Source organism: Salmo salar, chromosome 06, assembly GCF_965601325.2.
Source record: "Salmo salar chromosome 06, fSalSal1, whole genome shotgun sequence".
Lineage (NCBI taxonomy): Eukaryota > Metazoa > Chordata > Actinopteri > Salmoniformes > Salmonidae > Salmo > Salmo salar.
In genome coordinates, this window is record NC_138296.1 from 9,001,088 (window position 1) to 9,027,526 (window position 26,439).

The 26,439-nt window shown below is 42.7% G+C and overlaps 1 protein-coding gene across 1 annotated transcript; it reads right to left on the reverse strand.

The window, feature by feature from the left end:
* Positions 1-5,629: 5,629 nt before the first annotated feature.
* Positions 5,630-23,861, reverse strand: LOC106592621 (calcium-regulated heat stable protein 1). The gene is made up of 4 exons (XM_045719681.2): positions 23,603-23,861; positions 11,416-11,660; positions 7,648-7,770; positions 5,630-5,983 (listed from the first exon to the last, which is right to left on the reverse strand). The coding sequence occupies exons 2-4, from the start codon at positions 11,628-11,630 to the stop codon at positions 5,818-5,820; spliced, it is 504 nt and encodes a 167-aa protein (XP_045575637.1). The 5' UTR covers positions 11,631-11,660; positions 23,603-23,861; the 3' UTR covers positions 5,630-5,817.
* Between the last annotated feature and the right edge of the window lie 2,578 nt (positions 23,862-26,439).

Consider the following 26,439-nt stretch of genomic DNA (forward strand, 5'->3'; position numbering starts at 1 on the left):
ATCCTGTTATATTCCTATCAGCAGAGAGACATGTAGTCCTCATTATGTCCTGTTATATTCCTATCAGCAGAGAGACATGTAGTCCTCATTATGTCCTGTTATATTCCTATCAGCAGAGAGACATGCAGTCCTCATTATATCCTGTTATATTCCTATCAGCAGAGAGACATGTAGTCCTCATTATGTCCTGTTATATTCCTATCAGCAGAGAGACATGCAGTCCTCATTATATCCTGTTATATTCCTATCAGCAGAGAGACATGCAGTCCTCATTATATCTTGTTATATTCCTATCAGCAGAGAGACATGTAGTCCTCATTATGTCCTGTTATATTCCTATCAGCAGAGAGACATGCAGTCCTCATTATATCGTGTTATATTCCTATCAGCAGAGAGACATGCAGTCCTCATTATATCCTGTTATATTCCTATCAGCAGAGAGACATGCAGTCCTCATTATGTCCTGTTATATTCCTATCAGCAGAGAGACATGCAGTCCTCATTATATCCTGTTATATTCCTATCAGCAGAGAGACATGCAGTCCTCATTATATCCTGTTATATTCCGACAAAAAAAGAAGGGAAAAGGAACATAGATTCTAACGGCCGCTAATGACTGCAAGTAAACATTTGTTTTAGTCGTCACACTACCTATAAAGGAATACCTTAGTTTAACTTCCAATGTACTCTGACACAACCATGGCACGATAGAATACATGCAGTACTGACAATCCAGAGCGAGTTAACCTGTTAAACCAACCCTCTCTCCACCCTACACACATTTAGTTTTTATTCCAGGGTCGTTGCACTGTCACCTCAGCGTATATCATTAGGATCAAGAATATAAAAGGTAGCGTAAAATAGCTTATATAGAAATATATAATATACCTCTCTCTCACTTTAGAGAAGTGCTTCCATAATTGTGTTGGTTCTAGCGTTATCTTTAATCAGTTTATCCCAGTGTTATCCAGCCCGCCACACACTAATACAGACAACAACCGTGTTGACAATACCTAATCCATTTGCAGGTGTGTATCGGAACAATACAGTTTTTATATTAAGATGTATTTTTTAAATGTAAAAACAAAATGACACCATTTATTTTAGAATCGTATAGACCTACTCCAATAGGTTTTTAATGTTATAATCCTTTATCCTAGCCCTACATTAGATCTATTCCTATTTATTACGTTTTATCTTAAAAGCTAATCATTCCGATTCACATCCGCGAACAAGGGCCGCACTATATAACAGCTTTTAAGTCATAATATAGCAGACCCGACCTATACAACTAGGCCATATCATATCAAACCAAAACAACTTGGAATTTCTAATGTACAATGTTGAAATTAAATTTAAAAAACAATCAAAAAGAAAAAAGGTCAGCCTTACTCATCTTCGCCTTCCCTAAATCAAAACCTGATTTTAAGTCCATACAGTCCAAAGTTCCAAATTGCCTAAATCATGTTACATTTGCTTCCTTTCAGTTTCGCTAGATGAAAGGTCTTCTCTTGTTCGCTTCGATGTATCTGATTCTTTTTCGAGCATATCAAAATGCTGATCAATAAATAGTTCAAGGTTCCCTATATTATGCAGAATGTTTGTTTCGCAGTTATCAGCTAATGCTACATTTTTATGATTAATTCATGGGACAAACTGTGCCTACCACGCTGCCGCGTCATCAACCACATGCATAGCTTTTATTAGGTCAATTAACTGAATCAATCAAGTTTAGAGTTGAATCATATTTAGTCGACTCAGTGGGTTCACTTTCCAGTCAGAACATATTTCCATCTTTGACTAAACCGAGTCACATGAACAGTATTCCACAAAAATCATACCATTATGAATGATATTTAATCATCTCCTCTTCCTCTGTTCTTTGTAATGTATATTATTGTACTTACTTCATTCTCTGTTCTCTTTTATAGCAGCTGCATATTCACTCTGTTCTCTTTTATAGCAGCTACATATTCACTCTCTGTTCTCTTTTATAGCAGCTGCATATTTACTCTGTTCTCTTTTATAGCAGCTACATATTCATTCTCTGTTCTCTTTTATAGCAGCTGCATATTCACTCTGTTCTCTTTTATAGCAGCTACATATTCATTCTCTGTTCTCTTTTATAGCAGCTACATATTCACTCTCTGTTCTCTTTTATAGCAGCTACATATTTACTCTGTTCTCTTTTATAGCAGCTACATATTCTCTCTGTTCTCTTTTATAGCAGCTACATATTCACTCTCTGTTCTCTTTTATAGCAGCTACATATTCACTCTCTGTTCTCTTTTATAGCAGCTACATATTCATTCTCTGTTCTCTTTTATAGCAGCTACATATTCACTCTGTTCTCTTTTATAGCAGCTACATATTCACTCTCTGTTCTCTTTTATAGCAGCTACATATTCATTCTCTGTTCTCTTTTATAGCAGCTACATATTCACTCTGTTCTCTTTTATAGCAGCTACATATTCACTCTCTTTTGTCTTTTATAGCAGCTACATATTCACTCTCTGTTCTCTTTTATAGCAGCTACATATTCACTCTCTGTTCTCTTTTATAGCAGCTACATATTCACTCTGTTCTCTTTTATAGCAGCTACATATTCACTCTGTTCTCTTTTATAGCAGCTGCATATTCACTCTCTGTTCTCTTTTATAGCAACTACATATTCACTCTCTGTTCTCTTTTATAGCAGCTACATATTCACTCTGTTCTCTTTTATAGCAGCTACATATTCACTCCCTGTTCTCTCAATTATGTTCACTTCCTGCATCACAGCATCTCACGCCTCGATCACACCAACAGTGTTATTGCGTTTAGGTAGACCAGAAGTACATACATTTCCAATGGAACGCCGCGTTTGCCTTGCAGCATTTTTTATTTTTTTAAACATTTTTTTAACATTTTAGCAGACGCTCTTATCCAGAGCGACTTACAGTAGTGAATGCATACATTTCATACATTTTTTTATTTTCCTGTGCTGGCCCCCCGTGGGAATCGAACCCACAACCCTGGCGTTGCAAACACCATGCTCTACCAACTGAGCTACAGGGAAGCATTGCGTTGCAGAGGCAGTTGCAGGGTGTTCTGTGTGGTGCATACTTTGGATTTATCAAACATATGCATCAAATGATATGTCTAGATGGCTTGACAGGTAAATATTGAACTTTTGTTGCACACATATCCAGATGGTGTTGGGTACTATTTTGCACAATGAAGCTGTCGTGTGATGGAGGTGTCAGGATGAGGGGTAACACCCTGACAGGAAACTACTGGTTAACTTCTTGCCTGACTAGATGTGTAGGCGTTACATTGCATTAACTATTGGTTGCGTCACAGCATTTTTTACTTTGAAACACCCTGAGAAGAAACCACTATGATCAGGAAGTTGAGCTTGCAGTATTCAAAGTGACCTTATTAGGAGATGTTAAAGAACAGGAATATAGCAACTCTCCAGTCTTCTCTATCTAAACAGAAGGAAATGAGAGGTGGAAGGACGAGGGTCCAGCATGGAAGAGAAGGACTGGGAATCAGCTTCCACCTGTGATTTTTACCTCAGTGGAAGGAAAGGAGAGGAAAAAAATGTTTGCTTCCTGCATCGCATCATCTCTTTCTTTTTTCAATGGACTCTCAACTCCTGCGTCCTTTCTCCTCTGTTCTCTCTCCACTCTTTTTGATAAAGGTCAAAGGTAATCGAGAATACCCTTGTACGAAACGAGAAGCTCCTTTTCCACTTGCGCATCATCAAGCAAATTACATTTACAAGGGTGGATCCCAAAATATGTGTAAAGTGATTAAAAACAAATGAAGTTAAAAGTTGCAACACATTTTATAGATAAAAGGATAAGTAGCAAATTGTTTTTAAATGTGTGAATGTTTTTCTCCTCCGACAATAGACTAATTTCCTGTACACGACACACTGACGTCAGCCACAGATGAGCGCGACTCTTGGCTGCAGTAAGAAAGCCCTCTCCATCTGCGCCCATTCAACACAGCCTAGATCTACCTTTTAATCACTTCTAAACTAAACATATTTTTGGGGTTCTCATACACTTACAGTGATGTGTTGATTCTTGCTTGAACAGTTGCTAAGATTATAATTTGATCTTTGCAAAATAACTATTTTGGATGCCGCAGTCGTTAGCTAGAAAGCTAAAGCTCATTTATACAGGCTGTAGCAAAAGCTAGACAAAGAGCCATTTTACTGGTTGAACTTGAAGTGGTTTTTCTTTTAAAGTATAATGCAGTTGATTTGCGATGATGACACAAACTTTATAATAAGCAGGACATTCATATGAGCCTTAAAATCCCATTATAATCCATAAGTAGTGTGAATGTCCTCATAAGAAACATGTAAATAGAGCCCTTTTTTGCTGGCATTCTTTAAGAACTCCCCCTTGTTCTGACACCAACTTTGTAAACACAGAAAACGGTCTATACAACCACTGTAGCCTACATGGAGGGATGTTTGCCACTGTAGCCTACATGGAGGGATGTTTACCACTGTAGCCTACATGGAGGGATGTTTACCACTGTAGCCTACATGGGGGGATGTTTACCACTGTAGCCTACATGGGGGATGTTTACCACTGTAGCCTACATGGAGGGATGTTTACCACTGTAGCCTACATGGAGGGATGTTTACCACTGTAGCCTACATGGAGGGATGTTTACCACTGTAGCCTACATGGAGGGATGTTTACCACTGTAGCCTACATGGGGGGATGTTTACCACTGTAGCCTACATGGGGGGATGTTTACCACTGTAGCCTACATGGAGGGATGTTTACCACTGTAGCCTACATGGAGGGATGTTTACCACTGTAGCCTACATGGAGGGATGTTTACCACTGTAGCCTACATGGAGGGATGTTTACCACTGTAGCCTACATGGGGGGATGTTTACCACTGTAGCCTACATGGGGGGATGTTTACCACTGTAGCCTACATGGAGGGATGTTTACCACTGTAGCCTACATGGGGGGATGTTTACCACTGTAGCCTACATGGAGGGATGTTTACCACTGTAGCCTACATGGGGGGATGTTTACCACTGTAGCCTACATGGGGGGATGTTTACCACTGTAGCCTACATGGAGGGATGTTTACCACTGTAGCCTACATGGAGGGATGTTTACCACTGTAGCCTACATGGAGGGATGTTTACCACTGTAGCCTACATGGAGGGATGCTTACCACTGTAGCCTACATGGGGGGATGTTTACCACTGTAGCCTACATGGAGGGATGTTTACCACTGTAGCCTACATGGGGGGATGTTTACCACTGTAGCCTACATGGGGGGATGTTTACCACTGTAGCCTACATGGAGGGATGCTTACCACTGTGGCCTACATGGAGGGATGCTTACCACTGTAGCCTACATGTGGCTCAGTTGGTAGAGCATGGTGTTTGCAACGCCAGCATGGTGTGTGCAACGCCAGGGTTGTGGGTTCGATTCCCACGGGGGGCCAGTACAAAAATGCATGAAATGAATGAAATGTATGCATTCACTACTGTAAGTCGCTCTGGATAAGAGCGTCTGCTAAATGACTAAAATGTAAAAATGTACAAATGAGATCTCAGTGATATTAGTTCAAACAATGAATAAAAACTAGAGAACCATGTATTGTTGAAGTGATGCAGTTTTATTTGATTAACCTTCCAGTCTAATGATACATGTCTTCCCCATTCAAATACCAACCTTTCCATTTCCTCCCACAACAAGCTTTAACCCATATGTCCCTTCAGAAAAACTAAAAAGAAGGGGACCCTTTCCCTGTTGACATTTCTCCCCTCCAGAAACCTCCGGGACTCAGGGGGAGCTGAGCAGCGCCCCACCCCAGGTCTCGTGCTTCGATCCTGGGTTGAGGTGGGTGATGGTGACATCCACCGCCTGGATCTTCTGGTACTTGGGAGGGATGGAGCACACCTTATAGCTCACCTCATCTCCTTCCATTGGCACGTATTCCCCCTCGATACTGTAGAGGGAGGAGGGATGAGTGAGAGATGAGAATACATGCTCATCTTAATCAGTTTGTTCTTTTCCAACTGTCTTCTCTCCTAGAACCACGTGTACACAACTTGCCAGACCACAAACATACACTGAGTGTACAACACATTATGAATACCTGTTCTTTCCATCACAGACTAACCAGGTGAAAGCTATGATACCTTATTGATGTCACTTGTTAAATGGACTTCAAATCAGTATAGATGAAGGGGAGGGGACAGGTTAAAGAATGATTTTTAAACCTTGAGACAATTGAGACATGGATTGTGTATGTGTGCCATTCAAAAGGCAAGAAAATATTTTAGTGCCTTGAACAAAGGGGGGGTGCAACTCAATATTAGGAAGGTGTCCATAATGTTTTGTACACTCAGTGACTCGTAAATAACCATCTCCCGCCCTCACTTCGTCCAATCAGATCATGGCTCTCTGTTCCTACTCCCCTCCTCCAAGCAGCAACTCAAGAGGGAGCCACCAACACAGAGAACGGTGAGGAGCTGGACAGAGGCAGACTCAATGCTGCAGGAATGTTTTGAGAATACTGAGTGGAATATGTTTAAAGACTCATCCATGAACATTGAGGAATATACATCGTCAGTCACAGACTTCATTAGGAAATGTGTTGATGATGATGTACCCACAAAATAACAATCCGGACATAACCCAACCAAAAACATTGGATGAACAGAGAAATCCCTGCCATGCTGAGAGCCCATACTGCAGCATTCAATGTCAACAGAATGAACCCTGATGACCTATCCCAACGCGACTCGTACAAGGCCAGCAGGTACAAGCTGTACAAGGCCAGCAGGTATGATTAACAGAAGTCCCAGAGGCACCACAGCTATCATAGAGACCATCAGACACAATAACCGCATGCACAAGTCTAAAAGAGTGCCCCAGCTGAAACTGTGCCAGACAAAGCTGCAATGCGACCCTCCTCTGTTGGGACTAAAACAAATTATTCAGAACCAAGTCCAAAACAAGACCCAGAAACTGAATCGGAGACAAGCAACTTTTCTTGTTATTCACCACGAACCCCAGAGATTCACTATGAACTCAGAGACTGACTATGGGAAACCAGCGTGGCAGCGTGGAGCTCCACTTGTTCCCTCGACTCCGCTACGACCAGCCAATCACCCTGATAGGCCAATACTCTGATCCCCTGGCACCGCCTCCACTACCATAGAGAAGGATGATTGGGAGATGGGGAGGATGTATAGCACATTGAAAATAATAGAAATCCTTCAGATGTATGGACTTGAACCAACTGCTGGGAGGCACCGACTGCAGTAGCCGGCGGCGGCAGAGTGTGAGCATTTTGAACTTGCTACCTTGAGGTTCAGGACGGGACGCTACATTCCATTGCTCTTGGGGACTAAAAGTACCGGCTGTACCAATCGCTCTGTACTTCTGATACGGTCGACCACTCGAATAGCCTGCTTTTGAAGGAGAGAGACTCTCCTCTCTAAAGACGGGCACTAGGACCTCAGGGACCAATGACGCCACGATAAAAGGTGGAAGGACACACAGTGAACTGCAGACCGTACCCCTCGTCACCGTCCTCATCACTGGGTGAGTGGGAGCTGCTATTATTTTTTTAATATGTGTTGAGGCCGTGACCCACAAACTCACTCTGAGATGTGGACAAAGATGTCGCTGCCTCCGTCGGCTGGTGTGATGAAGCCGTGTCCTTTAGTCCGAGAGAAACACTTACATACGCCGCTGAACGACGGACCCTCCGCTGCACGCTCCGCCCTACACACACACACACACACACACACACACACACACACACACACACACACAATAAAAGGCAGGCAACATTTTCAGAAAGGAACAATGACAAGCTTGCAACACGCATCTAATTATTCAGTATGAATTAGATTTGATATATTCGGTTTCCATTCTTCATTGTAACCACGACAACGTCACAAATAATTTAACACAAACAATATGAGCAGATTAGTCTTCAATAAAGAAATGTTTTGACCAAGTTGATCAGAAAGAATGTTGGTACTTATTTATTTTGATACAAAGCCAGAAATGAGTGAGTCACAGCTTTATGCTGACAAATATAGATTTTGCTGTAAATAGCCTACTAAATAGGCCAAACCTAGATGAATATTAAATTGCCTAAATAAACTAGTACATTTCATTAATTAAATAAATTAACTAGCTCAGGTCTTGAAAATATGGGCAATCTTTTTCCCCTCCCTATCCTCACTGTACTTTCTTTCATTCAGTTTCTTCTTCTCATCAGTAAAGAAGGACTCCGTGTTTCAGAAACTCACTTTCTATAGAGGGGCTGTCACTCTCACACTGTGGTAAATAAAGACAGTTTGTTATTTAGAATGGTTTATTTCTGGTTTTAGCGGGAGAGAAACCAAAAGGACACCATGTCTATTTTTCTAAAATCATCAGTCCATATGTCAAGTGTAATTGAGCCATTGTATTTCCCCAAGTTCTCTCTCAACTCTGGGACCAACCCGCCAGCTAAATGTTGTTTTGCCTGATGCAGGACTCTAGCGCCAGAGGAGAGAGACTCTCAGACTGAAACATTCCCAGCTCCATTCATTTACAAAAGGATAGCGTAAACAGCTGAGCTTGGTGTGAAAAATCCCCCAATTTGTGCCACAGTTTAGACGAGTGACATATCAGCGTTCTAACTCCCCCTTGTGATAGTGTGGTGCAATGACAGAAGTTGAGGCATAAGCTCACAACTCTTAATTGACCTACTACTTTAGTGTGATGATACGGCGCCCAGTGTGATGATACGGCGCACAGTGTGATGATACGGCGCACAGTGTGATGATACGGCGCACAGTGTGATGATACGGCGCACAGTGTGATGATACGGCGCACAGTGTTATGATACGGCGCACAGTGTTATGATACGGCGCACAGTGTTATGATACGGCGCACAGTGTTATGATACGGCGCACAGTGTTATGATACGGCGCACAGTGTTATGATACGGCGCACAGTGTTATGATATGGGGTGGGGGTAGTGTTGGCAAACAGTCAACAGATTGCCACTGCCAGGATACACTTCCACACTCCATCCCCCAGATGGCAGCACCAAACGGGTCTAGGTGCTGAGCTAAGCCTTGATAAGCACATCAGGTGTTGCCAATTAAGGTGAATGTCAGTCAGTGTCCCATCTGGAAAAACCGTGAGGCTGAAGGATTTCTTTGGTGGTCTTGAGGCCTTTGGTTTGGTTTAGAGTCTTTAGTTTGGGCCTTTGGTATGTTTCCTTCTTGTACATATTGTTTCCTCACCATCTGAACCAATAATAATCCTCTTGGACTGACCGACCACGAGGTCAAGAGAGACAGAGCTGGTCCTGGACCAAGGTAAGGTGTCTCCTGGGTAAATGCAGTCAACACCTGGTCACATACGCTTAATTCTCATATTAATGCACACATCCAATCAGGTTACAGACCATGTAGCTAGGACCCCTAGACATAATGAGTCAGGTTACAGACCATGTAGCTAGGACCCCTAGACATAATGAGTCAGGTTACAGACCATGTAGCTAGGACCCCTAGACATAATGAGTCAGGTTACAGACCATGTAGCTAGGACCCCTAGACATAATGAGTCAGGTTACAGACCATGTAGCTAGGACCCCTAGACATAATGAGTCAGGTTACAGACCATGTAGCTAGGACCCCTAGACATAATGAGTCAGGTTACAGACCATGTAGCTAGGACCCCTAGACATAATGAGTCAGGTTACAGACCATGTAGCTGGGACCCCTAGACATAATGAGTCAGGTTACAGACCATGTAGCTGGGACCCCTAGACATAATGAGTCAGGTTATAGACCATGTAGCTAGGACCCCTAGACATAATGAGTCAGGTTATAGACCATGTAGCTAGGACCCCTAGACATAATGAGTCAGGTTACAGACCATGTAGCTAGGACTAGGACCCCTAGACATAATGAGTCAGGTTACAGACCATGTAGCTAGGACTCCTAGACATAATGAGTCAGGTTACAGACCATGTAGCTAGGACCCCTAGACATAATGAGTCAGGTTACAGACCATGTAGCTAGGACCCCTAGACATAATGAGTCAGGTTACAGACCATGTAGCTAGGACTAGGACCCCTAGACATAATGAGTCAGGTTACAGACCATGTAGCTAGGACTCCTAGACATAATGAGCCAGGTTACAGACCATGTAGCTAGGACCCCTAGACATAATGAGCCAGGTTACAGACCGTGTAGCTAAGACACCTAGACATAATGAGCCAGGTTACAGACCATGTAGCTAAGACACCTAGACATAATGAGTCAGGTTACAGACCATGTAGCTAGGACTAGGACCCCTAGACATAATGAGTCAGGTTACAGACCATGTAGCTAGGACTAGGACCCCTAGACATAATGAGTCAGGTTACAGACCATGTAGCTAGTAGGACCCCTAGACATAATGAGTCAGGTTACAGACCATGTAGCTAGGACCCCTAGACATAATGAGTCAGGTTATAGACCATGTAGCTAGGACCCCTAGACATAATGAGTCAGGTTACAGACCATGTAGCTAGGACGGCCCCTAGACATAATGAGTCAGGTTACAGACCATGTAGCTAGGACTCCTAGACATAATGAGTCAGGTTGCAGACCATGTAGCTAGGACTCCTAGACATAATGAGTCAGGTTACAGACCATGTAGCTAGGACCCCTAGACATAATGAGTCAGGTTACAGACCATGTAGCTAGGACCCCTAGACATAATGAGTCAGGTTACAGACCATGTAGCTAGGACCCCTAGACATAATGAGCCAGGTTACAGACCATGTAGCTAGGACCCCTAGACATAATGAGCCAGGTTACAGACCATGTAGCTAAGACACCTAGACATAATGAGCCAGGTTACAGACCATGTAGCTAGGACCCCTAGACATAATGAGTCAGGTTACAGACCATGTAGCTAGGACTAGGACCCCTAGACATAATGAGTCAGGTTACAGACCATGTAGCTAGGACTAGGACCCCTAGACATAATGAGTCAGGTTACAGACCATGTAGCTAGGACTCCTAGACATAATGAGCCAGGTTACAGACCATGTAGCTAGGACCCCTAGACATAATGAGCCAGGTTACAGACCATGTAGCTAAGACACCTAGACATAATGAGCCAGGTTACAGACCATGTAGCTAGGACCCCTAGACATAATGAGTCAGGTTACAGACCATGTAGCTAGGACCCCTAGACATAATGAGTCAGGTTACAGACCATGTAGCTAGGACTAGGACACCTAGACATAATGAGTCAGGTTACAGACCATGTAGCTAGGACTAGGACCCCTAGACATAATAAGTTAAGCAGTTTCATAACTATTGAATTATAACACTAACTGTGTGTGTGTGTGTGTGTGTATGTACTCACGCGGAGCAGGTCCTAGTACGTCTGGTTGGCAGGGGGCTGGGTATGAGGTAACCTCTCATGGGGGAGGGGGAACGGTCTCGGTGCCGGAAGGCCGGCGGGCACAGGGACCCAGGGGACACCGGAGAGACTGGGGAGCCAGGGGACCTGGAGGTCAGGGGAGGGGTCGTAGAGCATGGGGATACTGACCCCTGGATGTTCTTGGTTTCAGAAGACATTGTGGGAGGAAGGGCAGTCGTGACAACCACCTAGAGTAGACAGATGGACAGAAAGAGGCAGACAGGAGAGGAGAGAAAGGGAGGAGAAACCCATTTTAGTTGTTATACTAATAGACCTGATAATAACATCACAGTTCCAAATGGCCCTCTAAACAGTTTACAATAGACAGGAGAGGTGGATGTCATAACTACAGAGAATACTAAGAGATAAGAGGGAGGGAGGGGTGTATCATTTTTGTCCTTCCCTCCTAACTCTTCCTCTTCCTGTTCCACTGTCTAGGAAATGTATTTGGTCTGTCATATCTTCCCTAGCCTGGGTACCAGTCTGTTTGTGCCATTATGCCACTGTTAGACATGACAAGAAGTATTAGCATGATGCACAAACAGAACTGGGACGTGACTAGGCCATTTCCACTCTACTATGATAGATCAGTAGATCTGGGACCAGGCTATTTCCTCTCTACTATGATAGATCAGTAGATCTGGGACCAGGCTAATTCCACTCTACTATGATAGATCAGTAGATCTGGGACCAGGCTATTTCCTCTCTACTATGATAGATCAGTAGATCTGGGACCAGGCTAATTCCACTCTACTATGATAGATCAGTAGATCTGGGACCAGGCTAATTCCACTCTACTAGACTCACACTGAAAACTCTCCATCAGCTACATAGGCACTAGCCTGACTGCAGACACACAAACACACCCACTCCAAACCCTGGCCGTCCAATCAGTGTCCTCCTAGGACATTAAGAATCCTCTTCACCATGGCAACACCAATCAAAGAGCTGCCAGGTTCTAGCCCATGGGGCCTGTTCAGGAGGGTTTAACATTACAGAACATTCAGATAGAAATGTGTAGAACACATTTTATATACACAGTTGAAGTCAGAAGTTTACATACACTTAGGTTGGAGTCAATAAAACTTGTTTTTCAACCCCTCCACAAATTTCTTGTTAACTTCTCTAGGGTAGGGGGCAGTATTTTGACGTCCGGATGAAAGGCGTGCCCAAATTAAACTGCCTGCTACTCAGGCTCAGAAGGTAGGATATGCATATTATTAGTAGATTTGGATAGAAAACTCTGAAGTTTCTAAAACTGTTTGAATGATGTCTGTGAGTATAACAGAACTCATATGTCAGGAAAAAACCTGAGAAAAATCCAACCAGGAAGTGGGAAATCTGAGGGTTGTGTTTTTTTTCAAGTGATTGCCGATAGTGACTTAGGGTTCATTTTGCACTTCCTAAGGCTTCCACTAGATGTCAACAGTCTTTAGAACGTTGTTTCAGGCTTCTACTGTGAATTTGAAGTGAACAAGAGGGCCTGGAGTCAGATGAGTGAGGAAATTACATGAGCTCAGAGGTGTGCGCTCACGTGAGTGTGAGCTGTGTTCCTTTTCTTTTCTGAAGACATTGGAATTGTCCGGTTGGAATATTACTAGAGATTTATGTTAAAAACATCCTAAAGATTGATGCTATACATCGTTTTACATATTTCTACGAACGTAAATATAACTTTGTTTTACTTTTTGTCGTGACATTTTTGCGCGCTTCCTGCATTTGGAGTAGTGGACTGAACGCACAAACAAAAAGGAGGTATTTGGACATAAATGATGGACTTTATCGAACAAAACAAACATTTATTGTGGACCTGGGATTCCTGGGAGTGCATTCTGATGAAGATCATCAAAGGTAAGTGAATATTTATAATATTATTTCTGAGTTTTACTTACTCCACAAAATGGCGGGTTTGGTTTTGTGTCTGAACGCTGTACTCAGATTATTGAAAAGTGTGCTTTCGCTGTAAAGTTCTTTTGAAATCTGACACAGCGGTTGCATTAAGGAGAGGTGTATCTATAATTCTTTGAATTAGTTTAATATTTTATCAACGTTTATGATGAGTATTTCTGTAAATTGATGTGCTCATTCACCGGAAGTTTTGGGAGGCAAAACATTTCTGAACATTACACACCAATGTAAAATGGGGTTTTTGGATATAAATATGAACTTTAACGAGCAAAACATACATGTATTGTGTAACATGAAGTCATATGAGTGCCATCTGATGAAGATCAAAGGTTAGTGATTAATTTTAGCTGTATTTCTGGTTTTTGTGACGCCTCTCCTTGCTTGGAAAATGGCTGTGTGGTTTTTCGTGTCAAGGTGATGTGCTAACATAATCTAATGCTATGCTTTCGCCGTAAAGCCTTTTTGAAATCGGACAATGTGGTTGGATTAAGGAGAAGTGTATCTTTAAAATGGGATATAATAGTTGTATGTTTGAGAAATTTGAATTATGAGATTATTGTTGTTTTGAATTTGGCGCTCTGCTATTTCACTGGCTGTTGAATAGTGTGTCCCGCAGGTGGGACGGTCACGTCCCACATTCCCAAGAGTTAACAAACTATAGTTTTGGAAAGTCGGTTAGGACATTACTTTGTGCATGACAAGTAATTTTTCCAACAATAGTTTACAGACAGATTATTTCACTCATAATTCGTATCACAATTCCAGTGGGCCAGAAGTTTACATAAACAGCTTGGAAAATTGCAGAAAATGATGTCATGGCTTTAGAAGCTTCTGATAGGCTAATTGACATAATTTGAGTCAATTGGAGTTGTACCTGTGGATGTATTTCAAGGCCTACTTTCAAACTCAGTGCCTCTTTGCTTGGCATTATGGGAAAATCAAAAGAAATCAACCAAGACATCAGAAAAGAATTGTAGACCTCCACAAGTCTGGTTCATCTTTGGAAGCAATTTCCAAATGCCTGAAGGTACCACATTCATCTGTACAAACAATAGTTTGGGACCACGCAGCCGTCATACCGCTCAGGAAGGATACGCGTTCTGTCTCCTAGAGATGAACGTACTTTGGTGCAAAATGTGCAAATCAATCCCGGAACAAAAGCAAAGGACCTTGTGAAGATGCTGGAAACAGGTACAAAAGTATCTATATCCACAGTAAACGAGTCCTATATCGACATAACCTGAAAGGCCGCTCAGCAAGGAAGAAGCCACTGCTCCAAAACCGCCATAAAAAAGCCAGACTACGGTTTGCAACTGCACATGGGGACAAACATCGTACTTTTTTGAGAAATGTTCTCTGGTCTGATGAAACAAAAATAGAACTGTTTGGCCATAATGACCATTGTTATGTTTGTAGGAAAAAGGGGGACGCTTGCAAGCTGAAGAACACCATCCCAACCATGAAGCACGGGGGTGGCAGCATCATGTTGTGGGGGTGCTTTGCTGCAGGAGGGACTGGTGCACTTCACAAAATAGATGGCATCATGAGAAGGAAAATTGTGGATATATTGAGGCTTCATCTCAAGACATCAGTCAGGAAGTTAAAGCTTGGTCGCAAATGGGTCTTCCAAATGGACAATGATCCCAAGGATACTTCCCAAGTTGTGGCAAAATGGCTTATGGACAACAAAATCAATTATTGGAGTGGCCATCTCAAAGCCCTGACCTCAATCCTATAGAACATTTGTGGGCAGAACTGAAAAAGCGTGTGCAAGCAAGGAGGCCTACAAACCTGACTCAGTTACACCAGCTCTGTCAGGAGGAATGGGCCAAAATTCACCCAGCTTATTGTGGGAAGCTTGTGGAAGGCTATCCGAAACATTTGACCCAAGTTAAACAATTTAAAGGCAATGCTACCAAATACTAATTGAGTGTATGTAAACTTCTGACCCACTGGGAATGTGATGAAAGAAATAAAAGCTGAAATAAATCACTACTATTATTCTGACATTTCACATTCTTAAAATAAAGTGGTGATCCTAACTGACCTAAGACAGGGCATTTTTACTAGGATTATATGTCAGGAATTGTGAAATACTGAGTTTAAATGTATTTGGCTAAGGTGTATGTAAACCTCCGACTTCAACCGTATGTCATTCAGCAAACGCTTTTATCCAAAGCAACTTAGTCATGCGTGCCAAATGAGTGGTCCCTGGGATTGAACCCACTATCCTGGCATTTCAAGAGTCATGCTCTACCAACCGAGCTACGCTCTACCAAATTCTACCAGAATTTAAAATTGATTCAATTCAGATTTTGTGTCACTGGCCTACACACAATACCCCATCATGTTAAAGTTAAATAATGTTTTTAGAAATGTTTACAAATTAATAAAAAATGTTTTGAGTCAATAAGTATTCACCCCCTTTTTTATGGTAAGCCTAATTAAGTTCAGGAGTAAAAATGTCCTTAACAAGTCACATAATAAGGTGCATGGACTCACTGTGTGCAATAACAGTGTTTAATGACCACCTCATCTATGTACCCCACACATACATTTATCTCTAAGGACCCTCGGTCGAGCAGTGAATTTCAAACACAGATTCAACCACAAAGACCAGGGAGGTTTTCCAATGCCTTGCAAAGGGCACCTGTTGGTCGATGGGTAAAAAAAAAAAAAAAAAAAAAACAGACATTGAACATCCCTTTGAGCATGGTGAAGTTATTAATTACACATTGGACAGTCTATCAATACACCCAGTCACTACAACTCAGTTGCCAGAGATGAAGGAAACAGGTCAGGGATTTCACCATGAAGCCAATAGTGACTTTAAAACAGTATGGAAAATAAATTAACTTTATGTCCTGAAAAGAAAGCATTGTTTGGGGCAAATCCAAAACAACTCGTCACTGAGTACCACTCTTCATATTTTCATGCATGGTGGTGGCTGCATAATGTTATGGGTATGCTTGTCATCAGCAAGGACTAGGGAGTTTTTTAGGACAAAAATGAACAGAATAGAGCTAAGGCTTAATCCTAGAGGAAATCCTGGTTCAGTCTGCTTTCCACCAGACACTGGGACAAATTCACCTGCTCAAGAGCAAGCAGTAAATCTTCACGTGACACCAATGTTGCTTTGTAGCCTCTACAGATGAAACACTATGGAGTCTTAAAGGAGGCCTGTGTAAGACTAAAAGAGATATAGATATATACACACACACACCAACTTTGTTTAATTATTTCTCCATTATGCTTTTAGATACAAACGCCAAATATGTCAACAATATTTCCGCCAAAGAACTATTCTATGGTTTAGGTTTCCTGAAAAACCCCAAACTATTTTTGGGGTGTGGGTTTTGTGAGGAATCACTCACGTAGTGCACTACTTTTGACCAGGGCCAATACGGAAAAGGGTGCTATAGAGTTCCCTACACAGGGAAGAGGGTGCTATAGGGTTCCCTCCATAGGGAATAGGGTGTCATTTTGGATACATTACCTGTATAAACTGACCCTCCTCCTCTGGCTGCAATAGAGATAGTTCCATTGTGTCCATCTGGTTGACATGTGTGGCTATTTTACACACACACACACACACACACACACACACACGTGCTGACACTGGCTGGTTTCAGTAGCGATCAGACCCATGGAATATTCCACCAGAGACCAATGCTAATCTCTACATCTCTGTGTGGCCTATATTTTTTGTTTTTGAATAACCTGCATCAATATTACCGGTCAGACAGGTTTAGCAGTACTGCTACCATAACATACATAAATACACCATCACGGTGATTATCATCACTGTCCCTTCCCTCATGTCTGTATAGGATCAGACACAGTTAAACCTCTTGGAGTTGACACTATGTAGTGTGTCCACAATGGAAACAAGTCAACACGTTGAGTTATCCTCCATGAGTCTAGATGCAGTGTTTCCACTTGAGTAGCTGAATTATAGTCTGTACCGGTGAATCACTGTTTAATAGTGTGGACACTAACCAGCAGGACACTACAGCTGAATTATAGTCTGTACCAGTGAATCACTGTTTAATAGTGTGGACACTAACCAGCAGGACACTACATCTCAGTTGTTCTACAGCCTGAGTTTTTCATTTGATTTATTTCACCTTTATTTAAGGAGGTAGGCCAGCTGAGAACAAGTTCTCATTTACAACTGCGACCTGGTCAAGATAAAGCAAAGCAATGTGACAAAAAAAACTGAGTTACACATAAAGTCAACACTGTACGTTATTGACTGTACGTTTGTAGAAAATCAATACAAAATCTATATACAGTGTGTGCAAATGAAGTAAGGAGGTAGGCAATAAATAGGCCATAGTAGCGAAGTAATTACAATTTAGCAATTAACACTGGAGTGATAGATGTGCAGATGAGGATGTGCAAGTAGAAATACTGGTAGAAATACTGGTAGAAATACTGGTGTGCAAAAGAGCAGAAAAAAACTAAAACAAATATGAGGATGAGGAGGTAGTTGGTTGGATGGACGGTTTTCATGATGATGAAGCTGCTGAAACGTTGGTGACCTTCAAAGAGAGAGAATGTTCCTATTTTCTTCACAATAACTGGCTGTGGCCAAACGCAGCAACAGGTTGACATAACGGAGGAGATTCAGCTGGTTCTAGTAGTGAACACAGCAACAGGTTGACATAACGGAGGAGATTCAGCTGGTTCTAGTAGTGAACACAGCAACAGGTTGACATAACGGAGGAGATTCAGCTGGTTAGTAGTGAACACAGCAACAGGTTGACATAACGGAGGAGATTCAGCTGGTTCTAGTAGTGAACACAGCAACAGGTTGACATAACGGAGGAGATTCAGCTGGTTCTAGTAGTGAACACAGCAACAGGTTGACATAACGGAGGAGATTCAGCTGGTTAGTAGTGAACACAGCAACAGGTTGACATAACGGAGGAGATTCAGCTGGTTCTAGTAGTGAACACAGCAACAGGTTGACATAACGGAGGAGATTCAGCTGGTTCTAGTAGTGAACACAGCAACAGGTTGACATAACGGAGGAGATTCAGCTGGTTAGTAGTGAACACAATCCTTTCTTTTCTTTCTGGTCTGTGTTTGTCCTATCAGCTGTCTCAGTCTCACGTCAGAATTAGATGTTCATCCATGTTTCTCAAAGGTAACATTTAGAAGTTGTTCCAAACATCACATTTTGTGTTTATGGTTAAGTTTAGGCATTAACTCTGAATAGTTAAGGTCTGGGATAGGCTTAAAACACGCACACACACACACACACACACACACACACACACACACACACACAGAGACAACCTGGGTGGAGACACAGCTACTCCCCCCCTTCTCTTTCTCCCCACCCCCATCCTTCCTTCCCACACCATCCTCAGGGAGGAAACCAGGAACAGGACTGGCGCTTCCTGGAAAACACAAATCAGGAATGCCCAAGTGTCCTCCTGCCCAGTCACCGGAGATGAAATACCTTTAACTAAACTGAGAAATGTCCTTCTGTTCTATTTAGTTCTACTCTTCATGTAAAGGGTGAAGCAAGGAGCAGTGGAAGTCGTACAGCAGTAGTCAGACTGCCATCCAGGACCTCTATACCAGGCCGTGTCAGAGGAAGGCCCCAAAAATGGGTTAAATATTTAACTAACTAGCTACCCAGACTAACTGTTTAGCAGCCTTACGGCTTGGTTAAATATTTAACTATCTGTATTGACCCTTTTTGCACTACATTGTTTTACTCATCACATACACTGCTATTGTTTATTATCAATCCTGTTGCCTAGTCGCTTTATTCTTACAGCGCCTTCAGAAAGTCATCACACCCCTTGACTTTCCCCACCTTTTGTTGTGTTACAGCCTGAATTCAAAACGGATTCAATGGGAGATGTGTGGCCTACACATAATGTGAAAGTTAAAGTATGTTTTTAGAAATGTTAACATATTCATTTAAAATGAAAGCGTAAATGACTCTGTACGTCTTTGTACCTGTTCAACAACAGAGAGGGTAACAGGTGTGTCCATGTCTTTGTGCCTGTTCAACAACAGAGAGGGTAACAGGTGTGTCCATGTCTTTGTGCCTGTTCAACAACAGAGAGGGTAACAGGTGTCCATGTCTTTGTGCCTGTTCAACAACAGAGAGGGTAACAGGTGTGTCCATGTCTTTGTGCCTGTTCAACAACAGAGAGGGTAACAGGTGTGTCCATGTCTTTGTGCCTGTTCAACAACAGAGAGGGTAACAGGTGTGTCCATGTCTTTGTGCCTGTTCAACAACAGAGAGGGTAACAGGTGTGTCCATGTCTTTGTGCCTGTTCAACAACAGAGAGGGTAACAGGTGTGTCCATGTCTTTGTGCCTGTTCAACAACAGAGAGGGTAACAGGTGTGTCCATGTCTTTGTACCTGTTCAACAACAGAGAGGGTAACAGCTAATGTGTCCATGTCTGTGTCTGTTCAACAACAGAGAGGGTAACAGGTGTGTCCATGTCTTTGTGCCTGTTCAACAACAGAGAGGGTAACAGCTAATGTGTCCATGTCTGTGTCTGTTCAACAACACACAGCGGGAGTCTGGAGGGAAGTAGCCAACTCACAGTGCTCTAAGAAAACACAGAAAAGACACTAACACTCAGATAGAGAGACATGAAGTCAGACAGTCTGTCTGCCCCCCCAGCCGTCCACATTGTAACTCAATACCTTTAGTAACACAACCCTTCTACTCTGTCAAGATCCTTCTAAACATTATGGTTCCTTATATCACATTCACAAACAGCTGAAATGATATGATAAAACAGTGTGTGTTATATATACACACACACACACACAGTGTGAGTGAGCAGCCATAATAATGTACAAAGGCAAGGTTCCCAGGACTGTGTCCTAAATGGCAGTTTATTCTCTATGTTTTACACTACTTGACCAGGGCCCATACAACTCCAGTCCAGAGGGCACTATGGAGGGATTAGGGTGCCACTTATGGCACAAAACAGAACTGTACACATTTACCCAGAGAAACACAGAGGATTTACTGTACGGATCTATTAACACAATTTCTGTGATGTTTAGAACTTCCCACACACACACACACATCTACTTCCCCATTCCCAGACCTTGGAGTGGTAGAGACACATCTACTTCCCCATTCCTAGACCTTGGAGTGGTAGAGACACATCTACTTCCCCATTCCCAGACCTTGGAGTGGTAGAGACACATCTACTTCCCCATTCCCAGACCTTGGAGTGGTAAAGACCACCTTCACCCTATAACCCTATACCTCACTAACTTTTACTCCCTCCCTCCCATCTCCATCTATTATCTTTCTCCTCCCCCATATCTCTTCCTCATTCTATCCTTTCATATCCCTCTGTCGCTCCCCTCCTAACATCCTCCCTCTGTCGCTCCCCTCCTAACATCCTCCCTCTGTCGCTCCCCTCCTAACATCCTCCCTCTGTCGCTCCCCTCCTAACATCCTCCCTCTGTCGCTCCCCTCCTAACATCCTCCCTCTGTCGCTCCCCTCCTAACATCCTCCCCCTGTCGCTGCCCTCCTAACATCCTCCCCCTGTCGCTGCCCTCCTAACATCCTCCCCCTGTCTCTCTCTCCTTCCGTGGCCTCCAACTGCTCTTAAACGCCAGTAAAACTAAATGCATGCTATTCAATCAATCACTGCCTGCACCCGATCGCCCGTCCAGCATCACTACTCTGGACGGCTCTGACTTAGAATACGTGGACAACTACAAATACCTAGGTGTCTGGTTAGACTGTAAACTCTCCTTCCAGACTCACATTAAGCATCTCCAATCCAAAATCAAATCTAGACTCGGCTTCCTATATCACAACAAAGCATCCTTCACTCATGCTGCCAATTCTTCCTTTGGTCGCCTTTCCTTCCAGTTCTCTGCTGCCAATGACTGGAACGAACTGCAAAAATCTCTGAAGCTGGAGACTCATATCTCCCTCACTAACTTTAAGCACCAGCTGTCAGAGCAGCTCACAGATCACTGCACCTGTACATAGCCCATCTATCTACCTACCTCATCCCCATACTGTATTTATTTATTTATCTTGCTCCTTTGCACCCCAGTATCTCTACTTGCACATTCATCTTCTGCACATCTACCATTCCAGTGTTTAATTGCTATATTGTAATTACTTCGCCACCATGGCCTATTTATTGCCTTAACTTACCTCATTTGCACTCACTGTATATAGACTTTTTGTTTTCTTTTGTTCTACTGTATTATTGACCGTATGTTTTGTTTATTCTATGTGTAACTCTGTGTTGTTGTATGTGTCGAATTGCTACGCTTTATCTTGGCCGGGTCGCAGTTGCAAATGAGAACATGTTCTCAACTAGCCTACCTGGTTAAATAAAGCTGAAATAAAATAAATACATATCCTCCCTCTGTCGCTCCCCTCCTAATATCCTCCCTCTGTCTCTCCCCTCCTAATATCCTCCCTCTGTCGCTCCCCTCCTAATATCCTCCCTCTGTCGCTCCCCTCCTAATATCCTCCCTCTGTCGCTCCCCTCCTAATATCCTCCCTCTGTCTCTCCCCTCCTAATATCCTCCCTCTGTCTCTCCCCTCCTAATATCCTCCCTCTGTCTCTCCCCTCCTAATATCCTCCCTCTGTCGCTCCCCTCCTAATATCCTCCCTCTGTCGCTCCCCTCCTAATATCCTCCCTCTGTCGCTCCCCTCCTAATATCCTCCCTCTGTCGCTCCCCTCCTAATATCCTCCCTCTGTCGCTCCCCTCCTAATATCCTCCCTCTGTCGCTCCCCTCCTAATATCCTCCCTCTGTCTCTCCCCTCCTAATATCCTCCCGCTGTCTCTCTCCTCCTAATATCCTCCCTCTGTCTCTCCCCTCCTAATATCCTCCCGCTGTCTCTCTCCTCCTAATATCCTCCCTCTGTCTCTCCCCTCCTAATATCCTCCCTCTGTCTCTCCCCTCCTAATATCCTCCCTCTGTCTCTCCCCTCCTAATATCCTCCCGCTGTCTCTCTCCTCCTAATATCCTCCCGCTGTCTCTCTCCTCCTAATATCCTCCCTCTGTCGCTCCCCTCCTAATATCCTCCCTCTGTCTCTCTCCTCCTAATATCCTCTCTCCTTGCCCCTCCCCTCCTAATATCCTCTCTCCTTGCCCCTCCCCTCCTAATATCCTCTCTCCTTGCCCCTCCCCTCCTAATATCCTCTCTCCTTGCCCCTCCCCTCCTAATATCCTCTCTCCTTGCCCCTCCCCTCCTAATATCCTCTCTCCTTGCCCCTCCCCTCCTAATATCCTCTCTCCTTGCCCCTCCCCTCCTAATATCCTCTCTCCTTGCCCCTCCCCTCCTAATATCCTCTCTCCTTGCCCCTCCCCTCCTAATATCCTCTCTCCTTGCCCCTCCCCTCCTAATATCCTCTCTCCTTGCCCCTCTGTCTCTCCCCTCCTACTTTCATCTTATTGCTCGTTAGGGACCATTAGCACAGAACACTAGTCTTCTAGAACCATTCATATTGACAACAGAACACTAGCCTTCTAGAACCATTCTATTGACAATAGAACACTAGTCTACAGAACACTAGCCTTCTTGAACCATTCATATTGACAACAGAACACTAGTCTACAGAACACTAGCCTTCTAGAACCATTCATATTGACAACAGAACACTAGCCTTCTAGAACCATTCATATTGACAATAGAACACTAGCCTTCTAGAACCATTCATATTGACAATAGAACACTAGCCTTCTAGAACCATTCATATTGACAATAGAACACTAGCCTTCTAGAACCATTCATATTGACAATAGAACACTAGTCTACAAAACACTAGCCTTCTAGAACCATTCATATTGACAACACTCAACAGAAGAAAACTGGGATTTACACCAGTCTTTGACTCTTAACACGCACGCAAATACCCCCCCCCCCCCTAAACTACCCCGCCCCCACGCAACCCACTCCCGCCCTAACTTCCAACTACAAATATTTAAACCAAAAAATATGCTTCACTTCGTTTTGAATCCCAATCATGAATGTGTATGTTTAAGACTTAATTATGAAAAATCTATGTAAAATAGCCAACTATAGTTATTTTGATTGTATCGAGCGACTGCACTGATTTTCATTCGACTGTGTCAATAATGTAGGCTAACAGCGTAACTGGATATAAATGCTGTACGCATTATATGAATGGCGTTAATTAATCAATCATGTTTGCGCAAGACTTTAAAGTAAAGCGCGTCACCACTCACCTTTTCTGAACTTTTCCGTGGAGGAAACAAAAACACTTTCCTTTTGAGGTCGAGCAGCAGATAATGGATAAAACTACCCCCCTACAGTCTGAGATTGGAATCAGTCAATTCGTAACCTTTTCTCACAACAAAACACTTATCTGGGAGAATAGATGGGACATGTGAAGAACACGACAGCAGTGAAGCTGGGTTTGTTTCTCCGTTCTTTTCGGTGCGAGTCCCGATGGGCGGGACCCATTAGCTTTCATCTACTGATGACGTCATCATGGAGCGGACTACTCATTACCGTAACTCCCCGAAGAGATCTGAATCTAAACCCCCACAACGGAGATACATGGCTTTAGTTGCACTCGATATTGATCGTCCAGCTCTCCATGCCGCACGTTAGGACGCCAAACAATTGTCTCCAAGTGCAAAAGTCAACCTTTACCTTACGCAACATGAGCCTAGAGTAAAGGGTTAACTTTACCAACAGATCTAGGAACAGATTACCAGGCCATTGGTCGAGTTTCTGCCTCACTACATTACAGACACATGCCAGATTTTACGTCTGGATTTTTTATTTTATTTGACCTTTATTTAACTGGGCAAGTCTATTAATAACAAATTCTTATTTTCATGACGGCCTACCCCAGTCAAACCCTAACCAGGACTGACTTTGGGAAACCCTGCTTTAACCTACCATTAGGGTAACAGTTTGCCCATTCCCCTAATATTTGTATTTAACTGACTTGCCTTGTTAAATAAAAAAATTAGGGGAATGAGCAAACTGTTACACTGTGGGCTACAACACTAGAACTACCATTAGAGGAATGGACAAACTGTTCCACTGTGGGCTACAACACTAGAAATAGACAAACTGTTACCCTATGGGCTTCAAGTGGGTGGTAATCACTAGGAACCAAACGGAAGCCAACAGGCCAAAACAGGGAGGGACTAACCTGTGATGTATTCATTTGTGCACACAGCAGTAAAAATGTCTTGCAACAAGAATGAGTTTTTATTGGACAAATGCACAGAGGTCACTCCCCATTCCATCTCGTTTGCTTCCATTTTGGGAAGTGGGAATTTTCCACATACGATTGGGGGGGGGGGTTTGTGAACTCTAGAATTTGTTTGCAAGCATGATATCTGTACAAAACACTAACATGTCCTAACAAAAACACTCTAACGTGTCCTAACAAACAAAAACACTCTAACATGCCCTAACAAACAATACACTAACATGTCCTAACAAAAACACTCTAACGTGTCCTAACAATCAAAAACACTCTAACGTGCTCAAACAAACAACACAATAACATGCCCTAACAAACAACACAATAACATGCCCTAACAAACAATACACTAACATGCCCTAACAAACAATACAATAACATGCCCTAACAAACAACACAATAACATGCCCTAACAAACAACACAATAACATGCCCTAACAAACAACACAATAACATGCCCTAACAAACAACACAATAACATGCCCTAACAAACAACACACTAACATGCCCTAACAAACAACACAATAACATGCCCTAACAAACAACACAATAACATGCCCTAACAAACAATACACTAACATGCCCTAACAAACAACACAATAACATGCCCTAACAAACAATACACTAACATGCCCTAACAAACAACACAATAACATGCCCTAACAAACAACACAATAACATGCCCTAACAAACAACACAATAACATGCCCTAACAAACAACACAATAACATGCCCTAACAAACAACACAATAACATGCCCTAACAAACATAACACTCAATCAAGGGACCCCACAGCGTAAATTCATTTATTTTCATCTGAGCTGTTGGTACAAACGTTTAACATTGGGGTTTGTGTGTGTGTGTGTATATATATGTCTGTTGATAATATGTGATGATATAAACCAGAGGAACAGGAGCTGTGAAGACATGTTCAGGAATCAACACAAGTAAGGAACAGCCCTGGTACTGGATGTATGAAATCAAAAACTAAACCAGATGCAGGAAACAGGACACGGTTGTATTCAATCTAAACCAGATGCAGGAAACAGGACACGGTTGTATTCAATCTAAACCAGATGCAGGAAACAGGACACGGTTGTATTCAATCTAAACCAGATGCAGGAAACAGGACACGGTTGTATTCAATCTAAACCAGATGCAGGAAACAGGACACGGTCGTATTCAATCTAAACCAGATGCAGGAAACAGGACACGGTCGTATTCAATCTAAACCAGATGCAGGAAACAGGACATGGTTGTATTCAATCTAAACCAGATGCAGGAAACAGGACACGGTTGTATTCAAACTAAACCAGATGCAGGAAACAGGACACGGTTGTATTCAATCTAAACCAGATGCAGGAAACAGGACACGGTTGTATTCAATCTAAACCAGATGCAGGAAACAGGACATGGTTGTATTCATTAGGCACCAAACAGAAGCAAACCGTGAAGGACTACCTGAACTTATCCAGTAGGAAACACTTGATTTCATTACAAAGCATTTTCTGTTGCAAAACACTTTGCTACAGTTTCCTAGTGTGCACAAATGAATATACCACGGGACAGGGTCATATTCACTAGGAATCAAACATAATGAATACACCACAGGACAGGGTCATATTCACTAGGAATCAAACATAATGAATACACCACAGGACAGGGTCATATTCACTAGGAATCAAACATAATGAATACACCACAGGACAGGGTCATATTCACTAGGAATCAAACATAATGAATACACCACAGGACAGGGTCATATTCACTAGGAATCAAACAGAATGAATACACCACAGGACAGGGTCATATTCACTAGGAATCAAACATAATGAATAC